Source organism: Ranitomeya variabilis, chromosome 3 (assembly GCF_051348905.1).
Source record: "Ranitomeya variabilis isolate aRanVar5 chromosome 3, aRanVar5.hap1, whole genome shotgun sequence".
Lineage (NCBI taxonomy): Eukaryota > Metazoa > Chordata > Amphibia > Anura > Dendrobatidae > Ranitomeya > Ranitomeya variabilis.
In genome coordinates, this window is record NC_135234.1 from 544676890 (window position 1) to 544692044 (window position 15155).

A 15155-nucleotide genomic window follows, 5' to 3' on the forward strand; every position below is an offset into this window, starting at 1 on the left:
GGCCAGTTGGTTTTTATTTTTTTTGTTAATTGGTAAACTAAGGCTGGTTTCACATTTGCGGTTGTGTCCGCAGCGTTTCTGACACATACATCCACATGCGTCTTGATTTCACATCTTTTACATTGTAGACGCAGGTTCATGTGTTCGCCCGCCTTTGCTTACGCATGTGTTTTTTCGGTGTGTGCGGCGGGGTGCAGCTAGCAAAATACTATAGGACAGAGGGCACCATCAACAATAATATTCTATGTGCTCAACCCGCTGCATGTCCAACATAGACCATACAAAAAAAAAGGAAAAGAAACATGCACAGATGCAGGGATCAACTAGAAAAAGTTACAAAATTTTATGCAATGTCTACCAAACACACGACTTATATTTAAAAACATTTAAAACTGTAAACACGACAAAATATACCCAAGAGAACAATAAGGGAAGACAAGAAAGTACACATGGGGGAACAGTTCCTGGTCAAATCTCCTCATAAAGATATAAATATGAAATCTAAACCATAGATAGTCCTATTCTCATGGATTGGTACCCAATATAGGCAAAAAAAGGTGCGACGTGCAATGTCTATAGCAGCCTGGTAGACATAAAGGCTAACACTAGGCATACAAAGCCCAAATACACAAATAACATTTTAGTACCGAACCCATCTGGATATATCAATAGAGGACTAATGCACTTGAGCAAGAAAAATTATTCAAATAGAAATACATGGAATAAACTCCCAATAGACATGCTCACACTCAATGAAGCTGAGGAAAATAAGATGGAGAAACGGAACCGGCTCCCATGTAGCCCACCCTAAGTGACTTCATGCGGGGTGCAGCTGACGCACCATATTGCAATTTTTGAGGTGGCAAATTTCCATCAAATATGCGCAGGCATGTGCATGCGGATGAGTGCGTTAAAAAACCGCATTACTGTCTATGGGAATGCATGCATACGCATGTCTTTGCATACGCATACTTTCGATGCGCTTGCGTACGTCGGACTGCGCATGTCCAGGAACTGATTTAGACACACCCATTGAGACACGCCCTCCTGGAAATATCAATCGCATGCGCATAAAAAGCACAAACGCATGTAAAAATGCATTCAAATACTGCGGTTTTTTGCCATCATGCATAAGCTGATGCTGATAAAAAAAACGCTGAGTTATCATGCATTGCATGCGTTTTTGCATGCGTTTGCGATGGCGGACAATACGCTGCGGACTCAACCGCGAATGTGAACCTAGCCTAAGACTTAACTTGGGTATAACAGATACGGCTGGTCTGTGACTGATGTGATCTGTGGTCTGGTCAAGGTTTTCATCGATTACCACCAGCATGATCTGTTTCCAAAAAGAGTTTGGACAACACACAGCCCTAAGCGCTAAACTACTGGCATGTCGTGGATTATGGAAACCTCTGCATAGTTATAGGAATTATATGAACTGTCAACTGACATTTTACAGTAATGTTGATGGTAATTCATCATGTGACACAGTGGTCCACATACTCTTAGAGCTAAGACAGGTTCCAGGATTTACCTTGTCAAACTGATGGCAAGTTCTCGAGAGAAATTCCTACGGCTTTCAGTGAAATGCAGGTAGCAGCAGATGACCATTTGCATGTCACTAATTGAGTATGCTTTTAATATCATTTATTTATATATTTTTTCCTTTTTTTGGGGGGGTACGGGGTTGGAAAAAACATTTAACCTTTTTAAAACTTACTGTAATACCGAAGTACTTTGCAGCTATATTAAACTGCTAAGGGCAGAATTGACTCTTGCAAAGTAAAATATTCCATAGGTCTGGGTTTGAACTAAATTTGCACCTTGTGAGTCACGCGGAAGCCACCAGTAATTTCAGGAAGTTATGGTGTCATCACTAATTGTTAGAAACGGCTTAAGATATATGTATACAGTATTTTAACACATAACGAAGGTTTATTTATTGCAACTCTAATACATAATGCGAAACCGCCTTGGTGGTTGCTAGGACCCACTGAAATCCTGTATGCAAAGTTAACGAATCAAAGGGCGAAGTAAGCATAGGTACGATACCCTAAAGAACACAAGAGTGTTGCAAGTTTATAATTCCCTTCTTGAGCTGACACTTTACTGACTGCCCTGTACCAGTGATTCTGCCACAATAGTACATTGTGGTATTAAGATTAATTCTGGCAAGCTCTTCTCTCTGTGTATTTGTAATCATGCTGTACTAGAGGTTTCTATGATCATGGCTCAGGCCCTGTATTTAAAGAAAAAAAAAAGAATAAGAAAAAAATCACTTTTCTCTTAATCTGATGTATCTGGTATTGAAGTTTTGTTCTATTAACTTGAATGGGGTGAGCTACAATACTAGACAGACATGGGTGGTACTTTCTGGTAGAGGGCCACAATGTACAGTACGTCTAATCTTACACTTCCCATTTAAGATAAATGTCTATGTTCTTCACTAAAGAGAAATGAAAAATTTGAGTGCAGTGGGTTTCCTCGTGTGTACATAGATGTTTAGCCTAGAATCACTGATGAATTATAAAATGAAAAGAAGGTACTGCCAAGTGGAATTTGGAGTATGTTTATCTGTTCTTAAAGGGAAGCTATGATCTGAAAATGCCCTATTGTTTTAATCAGCTTTTTGTGTTTACATGTATTTTTGGAAATTTTGCAATGTTTTCACATATGATTTGTATTTAAAGAAAAATAGATAATTTTGCAGTTTTCAAACTGGCCATTGGGGCTTTTTAGGGCTCATACTCACTTGCGTGAAATACGGCAGAGTCTCGCATAGTAACACCCGGCTCTGCCGCCGGCACTTGGGAGCGGAGCGTGCAGCTCCATGTATTGCTGTGCGGCCGCACGCTCTGGAGTGCCGGCGGCAGAGCCGGGTTTTAACCTGCGAGACTTGGCCGTATTTCACGTAAGTGAGTATGAGCCCTTAGACTCGTACTTCCTGTTTGCAGATGACTTTTCAGACATCTCATTATCATCACAGGCAGTATTACAGTGACAGATGCATGGGCTTCACTAAATTAGAATATAATCAAAAAGTTACCGTCATTTATTTCAGTTCTTCAATAGAAAAAGTGAAACTCATATATTATATAGTCATTACAAACAGTGATCTATTTCAAATATGTATTTCTATTAATGTTGATGATTTTGACCTGCAGCCAATGAAAACCCAAAAGTCGTTATCTCAGTAAATTTGAATACTGTATATACTCGAGTATAAGCCGACCTGAGTATAAGACAAGGACCCTAATTTTGCTGCAAAAAACTGGGAAAACGTTATGACTAGAGTATAAGCCGGGTATGCATTGTCCCCTCATCCCTATCCTGGTCTGCATGGCTCCTCATCCCTATCCTTGTATGCATGTCCTCCTTATCACCATCCTTGTCTGCATGGATCCTTATCCCCATCCTTGTCTGCAGGGATCCTTATCCCCATCCTTGTCTGCAGGGATCCTTATCCCCTTCCTTGTCTGCATGGATCCTTATCCCGATCCTTGTCTGTATGGATCCTTATACCCAACCTTGCCCGCATGGATCCTCATCCCCATCCCCATCTTTGTCTGCATGGCTCCTCATCCCCATCCTTGTCTGCTTGGCTCCTCATTCCCATCCTTCTATTCATGGCTCCTTATCCCTATCCTTGTATGAATAGCCCCCATAAAAAATAATCCATCCTACTTACCTTCACTTCGCTCGCTCGCAGTGTCTTGTTCCGCAGCTGCTTTATGCTTGTAAACAGTGCATGGCAGGGACATCAAGCAGAGCAGAGCTGCCGGAATACTCACTGCGCTCCACACCGGGACTATGTGCGTGGAGAGCAGTGAGTATTTATTGCTCTTTAGTAGCACGCACAGTGTCAGCATACGGTTTCTTGCAGCCGGGCGGTCACGTGTGCCCGCTACTTAAGAGAAATGAATATTCACCTCTCTCCACTCCCATGGGAGTGGAGAGAGGTGAATATTCATTTCTCTTAAGTAGCGGGCACACGTGTTTGCCGACAGCTACGAGTCGATGGCTGAGGCTGACAATGTGTGTTATTACAGAGAAATGAATATTCACTGCCAGTGCAGTGAATATTCATTTCTCTTTAGCAGCGGGCACAGGAGTTAGCAGCTGGCTACTGCCTCTGTGACCTGCTGCTCTGCCGCTGCCCCTCCATCTTCTGGGATAGTGACTCGAGTATAAGCCGAGGGTGGCGTTTTCAGCTCAAAAAAAATGTGCTGAAAATCTTGGCTTATACTCGAGTATATACGGTAATTAACAGACACGCCTGCAAAGGCTTCCTAAGTATTTAGAAAGATCCCTTAGTGTGTTTCTGTAGGCCCCACAATCATGTGGAAGACTGCTGAATTGATAATGTCCAGAAGGCAGTCATTGACACACTCCACAAGAAGGGAAAGCCACAATGAGGTCATTACTAAAGAAGCTGGCTGTTCACTGAGTACTGTATCCAAGCATATTAATGGAAAGGTGAGTGGAAGGAAAAAGTGTTAAGAATTGGTAAGAAAAGGTCATTCAAAAATTTGGGGGAGATTGACAAGGAGTGGACTGCTGCTGGAGTCATTACTTCTAGAGCCACCACACACAGACGTATCCAGGACATGGGCTACAAGTGTCGCATTCCTTGTGACAAGCCACTCATGACCAATAGACAATGCAAGAAGCGTCTTACCTGGGCCAAGGAGGAAAAGAACTGGACTGTTGCTCAGTGTTCCAAGGTGTTGTTTTCAGATGAAAGTAAATTTTGCATTTCATTTTGGAAAGCAAGGTCCCAGAGTCTGGAGGAAGAGTGCAGAGGCCACAATCTAAGCTGCTTGAGGTCTAGTGTGAAGTTTCTACTATCATTGATGGTTTGGGGAGCCATGTCAGCTGCTGGTGTAGGTCCACTGTGTTTTATCAAAACCAAAGTCAGCGCAGCCGTCTACCAGTAAATTTTAGAGCACTTGACACTTCCCTCTGCCCACAAGCTTTGTGGAGATGTAAATCTCATTCTCCAGCGTGACTTGGCACCTGTCCACACTGCCAAAAGTACCAATCCCTGGTTTATAAACAACAGTATCACTGTGTTTGATTGGCCAGCAAACTCGCCTGACCTTAACCCCATAGAGAATCTATGGGGTATTGTCAAGAGGAAGATGAGACACCAGACCCAACAATGCAGACGATCTGAAAACTGCTATCAAAGCAACCTGGGCTTCCATAACACCTCAGCAGTGCTACAGGCTGATCGCCTCCATGCCACGTTACATTGATGCAGTAAATGATGCAAAAGGAGCCCCGACCAAGCATTGAGTGCATTTACTGAACATACATTTCGGATTTTAAAATAATTTTTCAAGCTGGTGTATAACGTATTCTAATTTACTGAGATAATGACTTTTGGGGTTTCATTGGCTGTAAGCCATAATGATCAACATTAACAGAAATAAACACGTGAAATAGATCACTCTGTAATGACTCTATATAATATGAGATTCACTTTTTGTATTGAAGAACTGAAGTAAATTAACTTTTTGATGATATTCTAATTTAGTGAGAAGCACTTGTAACACCTCTATGCACAGCTAAGGCCAGGTTCACATTAACGTTCGGGTGCTTTGCGGAGGGCTGCGTACGTCCTCTGTTAAGCCCCACCTACTTCCGCATACTTCTGCATGCGTCCTGCGTACCTGTCTTTACCATTGGGTACGCAGGACATGTGGATGTATGCAGATGCTTTGTTTTGACGCACCCGCCAACCGCACGGGAATGCAACAAGTCGCATTTTGTTTTTACATTCTCATTAATACCTTCATCTTTTTTATTTTCTGTAGAATCTGAAGGCAGATCCTGAAGACCTGTTCAGAAAGTTAGAAAAGATTGGCAAGGGGTCCTTCGGAGAAGTTTTTAAAGGGATTGACAATAGGACTCAGAAAGTTATAGCAATAAAAATTATAGATCTCGAAGAAGCGGAAGATGAAATAGAAGATATCCAGCAAGAAATTACAGTGCTAAGCCAGTGTGATAGTCCATATGTGACCAAGTATTATGGGTCCTATCTGAAGGTAAGGAGTAACAATGTCAGTCATATCTTATGCCGGTCATGTATATAACCTGCATCATTGTCGCTGTGCCCATGCAATTAAGAGCAAGACCAAAGCTAAAATGCCCTGCTGATGTCCTGTTCTTCAAATTTAATTGGGGTAATCTCTTATCTCAACCATTTAATGTTTTGTAAACAACTACAAACACTTTTCTGGGCGGACATATCATTGGTGCCACCTATGTGGCTGCACAGGGGCCCAGGAGGTAATGGGGCCCATTTCCACCTACACAATTTGGAATTGTGCATTATGATAAGCTACTGTGCTGCCAATAGCCCATATACTGTTCCTGCACACAGGCTTTTTCTTTGTGTCCGCCGGTGGGGTGACTATAACGTAATATATCTTGTGACCTTTTGTGACATTGTCCTGTTCACTAACTTGTTTTTGTCTTATGTATTTGAAAAACATACGGGCACAAGTATTTAATATATTTTGTAGTCTAGCATTAGAGATGTGTTCCCACAGTTCATATACACAGCAGATTTTCTTTTGTGAATTTGTGTGGCAGAAATCTGTTGCTTATTACGCTATGTGCACACGTTGCAGATTTTGATGACTTTCTACAGCGTTTTTGGACACACGGAATTGCATCAAATCCGCAGTGTAGTGCACAAGCAATGTTAGTCAATGGGAAAATGACAATTGGTGTGCACATGCTGCGGAAAAAAACGCGCGGATTCGCAGCGTTTTATTTTCCGCAGCATGTCCATTCTTTTTGCGGATCTGCAGCGTTTCTGCACCCATTGACTTCCATTGTGTCAGGCCAATCCTCAGCAAAGCCATAGGTTTAAAAAAGATCTGCGGATTTGCTGCAGATGTGCCTGCGAGAAATGCTGCAGATCGGGAGAGGGGAGTGTGTGTGGGCGGAGACTGTGTGTGCGGAGAAGATGTGTGGGGCTGTGTGCGGGTGTTTGTGTGTGTCTGCGGGGGTGTGCAGGGCTTTGTGTGTGTGTGTACGTAAAAGACGTACGGGGCTGTGTGTGTGCGGGTGTTTGTATGTATCTGTGTGGGTGTGCATGCGGGTCTGTGTGTAGGCAGGCATCGTCTGATGAGACTACTAGTCCCATCTGGCTATGCCTGCTACAGTGACATGTAGCCGGATGATGGGACAGTAGTAGTCCCAGCATCCGGCTACTGTGGTGGTGTAAAAAAAAAAAATCACACACAGATACACTACATACATATACACATACAGTATATAGTACATACTCACCATACAGCTAGTCCCCAAAGCCCTCGATCACCTGTAAAAATGTTTTAAAAATAATAAGCCAACAATATACTCCCTGGTCCGATGTAATCCATTTAATAACGAGTGTCCCACGACGATCTCCCGTGGAGAGCTGTCACATTGGCAGATGGGACCGCTCTCCAGGAGCCCCGGGATACAATGACGGAAGGTATCCATCCGCACTGTATCCCTCCGCCGCTGTGAGTAAAATTCATACTGTCACTTGCGGCACCGCTACGTGGGAAAATTCTCACGCAGCAGTGCTGTAAAGTGAGAGCCTGAACCCTCAGTGATAACACTGCAGGAGCCATTGTCTCCTGTCAGTGTGCCACTGGAGGCCTATAGAGCTGTCACATCTCCTGATATGACAGCTATATAGGGGAGATCGTCGTGGGACACTCGTTATTAACCCCTTAATCCCATTTGACTTACTATCCCGTCGAGGTGACCTGGGACTTAATTCCCAGTGACGGGATAGTACGTCATGGGCCATCAGCCGCGCTCACGGTGGGAGCACGGCCGATCACCGCCGGGTGTCAGCTGATTATTACAGCTCAAATCCGGCACTATGCGCCAGGAGCGGTGACGGACCGCTCCTGGCACATTAACCCCCGGAACTCTGCGATCAAACATGATTGCAGCGTTCTGGCGGCACAGAGAAGCATCGCGCAGGGAGAGGGCTCCCTGCGTGCTTCCCTGGGACCCTCGGAGCAACGCGATGTGATCGTGTTGCTCCGAGGGACTCCTACCTCCTCCCTGCAGGCTCCAGATCCAAAATGGCCACGGGGCTCCTTCCGGGTCCTGCAGGGAGGTGGCTTGCAAGCGCCTGCCGAGAGCAGGTGCTTGCAAGCCTGCAGCACTGCCTGTCAGATCGCTGATCTGACACAGTGCTGTGCAAAGTGTCAGATCAGCTATCTGACACTATAACATAATGTCCCCCCCTGGGGCAATGTTATAAAGTTAAAAGAAATATATTTACATGTGTAAAAAAAAAAAAAAAAAATCCTAAATAAAGAAAAAATAAATAAATATTGTTCCAATAAATACATTTCTTTATCTAAATAAAAAAAATAAACGTACACATATTTAGTATCCCCGCATCCATAGCGACCCGACCTATAAAACCGTCCCACTAGTTAACCCCTACTGTGAACACCGTAAAGAAAAAAAAAAAAAAGAGGCAAAAAACAATGCTTTATTATCATACCGCCAAACAAAAAGTGGAATTACACGCGAACAAAAAGATGGGTATAAATAACCATGGTACCGCTGAAAACGTCATCTTGTTCCGCAAAAAACGAGCCGCCATACAGCATCATCAGCGAAAAAATAAAAGTTATAGTCCTCAGAATAAAGCGATGCAAAAATAATTATTTTTTATATAAAATATTTTTTATTGTATAAAAGCGCCAAAACATAAAAAAAATATAAATGAGGTATCGCTGTAATTGTACTGACCCGTAGAATAAAACTGCTTTATCAATTTTACCAAACATGGAACGGTATAAACGCCCCCCCCCCAAAAAAAAAAATAAAAAAATAATTCATGAATAGCTGTTTTTTGGTCATTCTGCCTCACAAAAATCGGAATAAAAAGCGATCAAAAAATGTCACGTGTCCAAAAATGGTACCAATAAAAACGTCAACTTGTCCCACAAAAAGACCTCACATGACTCTGTGGACCAAAATATGTAAAAATTATAGCTCTCAAAATGTTGAGATGCAAAAATCCGCTAAAAACCCCCCTATAAATAGTAAATCAAACCGCCCTTCATCACCCACTTAGTTAGGGAAAAATACTAAAATTAAAAAAATATATTTATTTCCATTTTCCCATTAAGGTTAGGGTTGGGGCTGCAGTTAGGGTTGGGGCTGCAGTTAGGTTTGGGTCTACAGTTAGGTTTGGGGCTACGGTTAGGGTTGGGGCTACGGTTAGGGTTGGGGCTACGGTTAGGGTTGGGGCTACAGTTAGGGTTGGGGCTACAGTTAGGGTTGGGCTACAGTTAGGGTTGGGGCTAAAGTTAGGGTTTGGATTACATTTACGGTTGGGATTAAGGTTAGGGGTGTGTCAGGGTTACGGGTGTGGTTAGGGTTATGGTTGGATTAGGGTTAGGGGTGTGTTGGAGTTAGGGGTTTGGTTGGGATTAGGGTTAGGGGCATGTTTGGGTTAGGGGTGTGGTTGGGATTAGGGATAGGGGCGTGTTTGGGTTAGGGTTTCAGTTAGAATTGGGGTTTTCACTGTTTAGGCACATCAGGGGCTCTCCAAACGCGGCATGGCATCCGATCTCAATTCCAGCCAAATCTGCGTTGAAAAAGTAAAACAAGTGCTCCTTCCCTTCCGAGCTCTCCCGTACGCCCAACATATGGGGTATCAGCGTACTCAGGACAAATTGGACAACAGCTTTTGGGGTCCAATTTCTCCTGTTACCCTTGGGAAAATACAAAACTGGGGGCTAAAAAATAATTTTTGTGGGGGAAAAAAAAAAGAATTTTTATTTTCACGGCTCTGCGTTATAAACTGTAGTGAAACACTTGGGGGTTCAAAGCTCTCACAACACATCTAGATAAGTTCCTTAGGGGGTCTACTTTTCAAAATGGTGTCACTTGTGGGGGGTTTCAATGTTTAGGCACATCAGGGGCTCTCCAAACGCGAAATAGCATCCCATCTCAATTCCAGTCAATTTTGCATTGAAAAGACAACCGGAGCTCCTTCCCTTCCGAGCTCTGCCATGCGCTCAAACAGTGGTTTACCACCACATATGAGGTATCAGTGTACTCAGGACAAATTGCACAACAAAGTTTGGGGTCCAATTTCTTCTGGTACCCTTGGGAAAATAAAAAATTGGGGGTGAAAAAATTATTTTTTATTTTTACGGCTCTACATTATAAACTTCTGTGAAGCACTTGGTGGGTCAAAGTGCTCACCACACATCTAGATAAGTTCCTTAGGGGGTCTACTTTCCAAAATGGTGTCACTTGTGGGGGTTTGAATGTTTAGGCACATCAGGGGCTCTCCAAACGCGACATGGCATCCGATCTCAATTCCAGTCAATTTTGCATTGAAAAGTCAAACGGCGCTCCTTCCCTTCCGAGCTCTGCCATGCGCCCAAACAGTGGTTTACCCCCACATATGGGTATCGACGTACTCAGGACAAATTGGACAACAACTTTTGGGGTCCAATTTCTCCTATTACCCTTGGTAAAATAAAACAAATTGGAGCTGACGTAAATTTTTTGTGAAAAAAAAGTTAAATGTTCATTTTTTTTTATTTAAACATTCCAAAAATTCCTGTGAAATACCTGAAGGGTTAATAAACTTCTTGAATGTGGTTTTGAGAACCTTGAGGAGTGCAGCTTTTAGAATGGTGTCACACTTTATTTTCTATCATATAGACCCGTCAAAGTGACTTCAAATGTGATGTGGTCCTTAAAGGGAACCTGTCACCACGTTTTTGGAAGATGGGATAAAAATAGCGTTAAATAGGGGCAGAGGTGGGCGTTACATTAGTGTGTTTGTTATGCGTTTATTACCCACCTAAGTTGCCGAAATAACTTTGCAAAGTCTCCGTTTTCGCCTGTCAATCAGGCTGGTCAGGTCACATGGGCGTGGTGTCTTCACCCAGATTTGGCGTAGTTTTCCGTTGGTGGCGTAGTGGTGTGCGCATGCCCAAAGTCCGGAATCCTCTTCCAGGGGATTTAAAATAGCGCGGTGTTCGTTATTGCATTGGTGATCGGTGGGCGCGGCCATCTTCCTTTGGCCGCGCGTGCGCAGAAGCGGCGCTCTGCTGGCCGCGGCTTCAGGAAAATGGCCGCGGGATGCCGCGCGTGCGCAGATGGAGATCGCGGCGGCCATTTTCCTGAAGCCGCGGCCAGCAGAGCGCCGCTTCTGCGCACGCGTGGCCAAAGGAAGATGGCCGCGCCCACCGATCACCAATGCAATAACGAACACCGCGCTATTTTAAATCCCCTGGAAGAGGATTCCGGACTTTGGGCATGCGCACACCACTACGCCACCAACGGAAAACTACGCCAAATCTGGGGGAAGACAACGCCCATGCGACCTGACCAGCCTGATTGACAGGCGAAAACGGAGACTTTGCAAAGTTATTTCGGCAACTTAGGTGGGTAATAAACGCATAACACACACACTAATGTAACGCCCACCTCTGCCCCTATTTAACGCTATTTTTATCCCATCTTCCAAAAACGTGGTGACAGGTTCCCTTTAATAAAATATGGTGTTGTAAAAATGAGAAATTGCTGGTCAACTTTTAACCCTTATAACTCCCTAACAAATAAATTTTGGTTCCAAAATTGTGCTGATGTAAAGTAGACATGTGGGAAATGTTACTTATTAAGTATTTTGTGTGCTATATCTCTGTGATTTAAGGGCATAAAAATTCAAAGTTGGAAAATTGCGAAATTTTCTAAATTTTCGCCAAATTTCCATTTTTTTCACAAATAAACGCAGGTAATATTAAATAAATTTTACCACTATCATGAAGTACAATATATCACGAGAAAACAGTGTCAGAATCATCAGGATCCGTTGAAGCGTTCCAGAGTTATAATCTCATAAGGGGACAGTGGTCAGAATTGTAAAAATTGACCCAGTCATTAACGTGCAAACCACCCTTGGGGGTTAAGGGGTGCACATAGCCTTACAGTTGCAGCATTGAAAATAATAAATCTCAGTCTCATTCACGCGCTGTGAATCAAATATGATTTGAAATCCGCTGCATATCAATGTATGCTGCCGATATTGTCATGGATTTTACCCTGGTCAATAAAAGGAGTGAAATCTGTGACTAACTGCATCTTTTCTGTAATGAGTATGCTGCATAGATTCTCAGCAGTAAGGTCTTGTTGAAACACAACCATGGACTGTGCATTTTGTCCTTGACTTTTTAAGTGGGAATATTATTGATGTTGTTTAAAGGGTATTTGTGAACAGATTTTACCCTATAATTTGCATATACAACCCCTGGCAAAAATTATTGAATCACCTTCCTTGGAGGATGTTCATTCAGTTGTTTAATTTTGCAGAAAAAAAGCCAGATCACAGGCATGGCACAAAACTAAAGTCATTTCAAATGGCAACTATCTGGCTTTAACCCCTTTACGGGATAGTACGTCCGAGGTCAGAAGCCCCGCTTTGATGCGGGCTCCGGCGGTGAGCCCGCATCAAAGCCGGGACATGTCAGCTGTTTTGAACAGCTGACATGTGCCCGTAATAGGCGCGGGCAGAATCGCGATCTGCCCGCGCCTATTAACTAGTTAAATGCCGCTGTCAAACGCAGACAGCGGCATTGAACTACCGTTTCCGGCCGGGCGGCCGGAAATGATCGCATCGCCGACCCCCGTCACATGATCGGAGGTCGGCGATGCTTCAGAATAGTAACCATAGAGGTCCTTGAGACCTCTATGGTTACTGATCCCCGGCAGCTGTGAGCGCCACCCTGTGGTCGGCGCTCATAGCACACCTTCAATTCTGCTACATAGCAGCGAACATCAGATCGCTGCTATGTAGCAGAGCCGATCGAGTGGTGCCTGCTTCTAGCCTGTTATGAAGGCTATTGAAGCATGGCAAAAGTAAAAAAAATGTGAAAAAAATTAAATATATAAAATTTTAAATCACCCCCCTTTCGCCCCAATCAAAATAAATCAATAAAAAAAAAATCAAACCTACACATATTTGGTATCGCCGCGTTCAGAATCGCCCGATCTATCAATAAAAAAAAAAGCATTAACCTGATCGCTAAACGGTGTAGCGGGAAAAAAATTCGAAACGCCAGAATTACAGTTTTTTTGGTCGCCGTGACATTGCATTAAAATGCAATAACGAGCGATCAAAAGAACGTATCTGCACCAAAATGCTATCATTAAAAACGCCAGCTCGGCACGCAAAAAATAAGCCCTCAACTGACCCCAGATCATGACAAATGGAGACGCTACGAGTATCGGAAAATGGCACAATTTTTTATTTTTTTTTTAAGCAAAGTTTGGAATTTTTTTTCACCACTTAGATAAAAAATAACCTAGTCATGTTAGGTGTCTATGAACTCGTACTGACCTGAAGAATCATAATGGCAGGTTTTAGCATTTAGTGAACCTAGCAAAAAAGCCAAACAAAAATCAAGTGTGGGATTGCACTTTTTTTGCAATTTCACCGCACTTGGAATTTTTTTCCCGTTTTCTAGTACACAACATGGTAAAACCAATGATGTCGTTCAAAAGTACAACTCGTCCCGCAAAAAATAAGCCCTCACATGGCCAAATTGACGGAAAAATAAAAAAGTTATGGCTCTGGGAAGGAGGGGAGCGAAAAACGAACACGGAAAAACGGAAAATCCCAAGGTCATGAAGGGGTTAAGAAACACTAAAAGAAACAAAAAATGTGGTAGTCTGTAATGGTTACTTTTTTAACCAAGCATAGGGGAAAAATTATGGAGTCACTCAACTCTGAAGAAAAAATGATGGAATCATGAAAAATAAACAAACAAAAAACACTCCAAGACATCACTAGTATTTTGTTGCACCGCCTCTGGCTTTTATAAGAGCTTGCGGTCTCTGAGGCATGGACTTAATGAGTGCCAAACAGTACTCATCATCAATCTGGCTCCAACTTTCTCTGATTGCCATTGCCAGATCAGGTTTGCAGGTTAGAGCCTTGTCATGGACCATTTTCTTCAACTTCCAAAGATTTTCAATTGGATTGAGATCCGGACTATTTGCAGGCCATGACATTGACCTTATGTGTCTTTTTTTCAAGGAATGTTCTCACAGTTTTTGCTCTATGGCAGGATGCATTATCATCTTGAAAAATTATTTCATCATCCCCAAACATCCTTTCAATTGATGGGATAAGAAAAGTGTCCAAAATCTCAACATAAACTTGTGCATTTATTGAAGATGTAATGACAGCCATCTACCCAGTGCCTTTACCTGTCATGCAGCCCCATATCATCAATGACTGTGGAAATTTGCATGTTCTCTTTAGTCATCTTTTTAAATCTCATTGGAACGGCACCAAACGAAAGTTCCAGCATCATTACCTTGCCCAATGTGGATTCGCGATTCATCACTGAATATGACTTTCATCCAGTCATCCACAGTCCACGATTGCTTTTCCTTAGCCCATTGTAACCTTGTTTTTTTCTGTTTAGGTGTTAATGATGGCTTTCGTTGAGCTTTTCTGTATGTAAATCCCATTTCCTTTAGGCGGTTTCTTACAGTTTGGTCACACGTTGACTCCAGTTTCCACCCATTCGTTTCTTATTTGTTTTGTTGTGAATTTCCTGTTTTGGAGACATATTGCTTTAAGTTTCCGGTCTTGACACTTTGAGGTCTTCCTTGGTCTACCAGTATGTTTTCTTTTAACAACCTTCCCATGTTGTTTGAATTTGGTCCAGATTTTAGACACAGCTGACTGAACAACCGACATCTTTTGCAACATTGCATGATGATTTACCCTCTTTTAAGAGTTTGATAATCCTCTCCTTTGTTTCAATTGACATCTCTCGTCTTGGAGCCATGATTCATGTCAGTCCACTTGGTGCAACAGCTCTCTAATGTGTGATCACTCATTTTTAGATGCAGACTAACGAGCAGATCTAATTTGATGCAGGTGTTATTTTTGGGTATGAAAAATTACAGGGTGATTCTATATTTTTTTTCCTCAGAATTGAGTGATTCCGTAATATTGAGCAGATCTAATTTGATGCAGGTGTTAGTTTTGGTAATGAAGTTTTGGGATCTCCCAACACACCAATCTTCAGATCCCCAGCTTCACAGTGCGCTATTCAGGGATCCAGTACACACACAAGACC

General features: G+C 42.8%; 1 protein-coding gene across 1 annotated transcript in view; it reads left to right on the top strand.

Moving 5' to 3' along the window:
* Positions 1–15155, top strand: part of STK24 (serine/threonine kinase 24) — a 99955-nt gene that overhangs the window by 33929 nt on the left and 50871 nt on the right. Inside the window, exon 2 of the mRNA XM_077297110.1 lies at positions 5823–6053. Coding sequence (XP_077153225.1) covers positions 5823–6053 — 231 coding nt within the window. The remainder of the gene's footprint in view (positions 1–5822; positions 6054–15155) is intronic.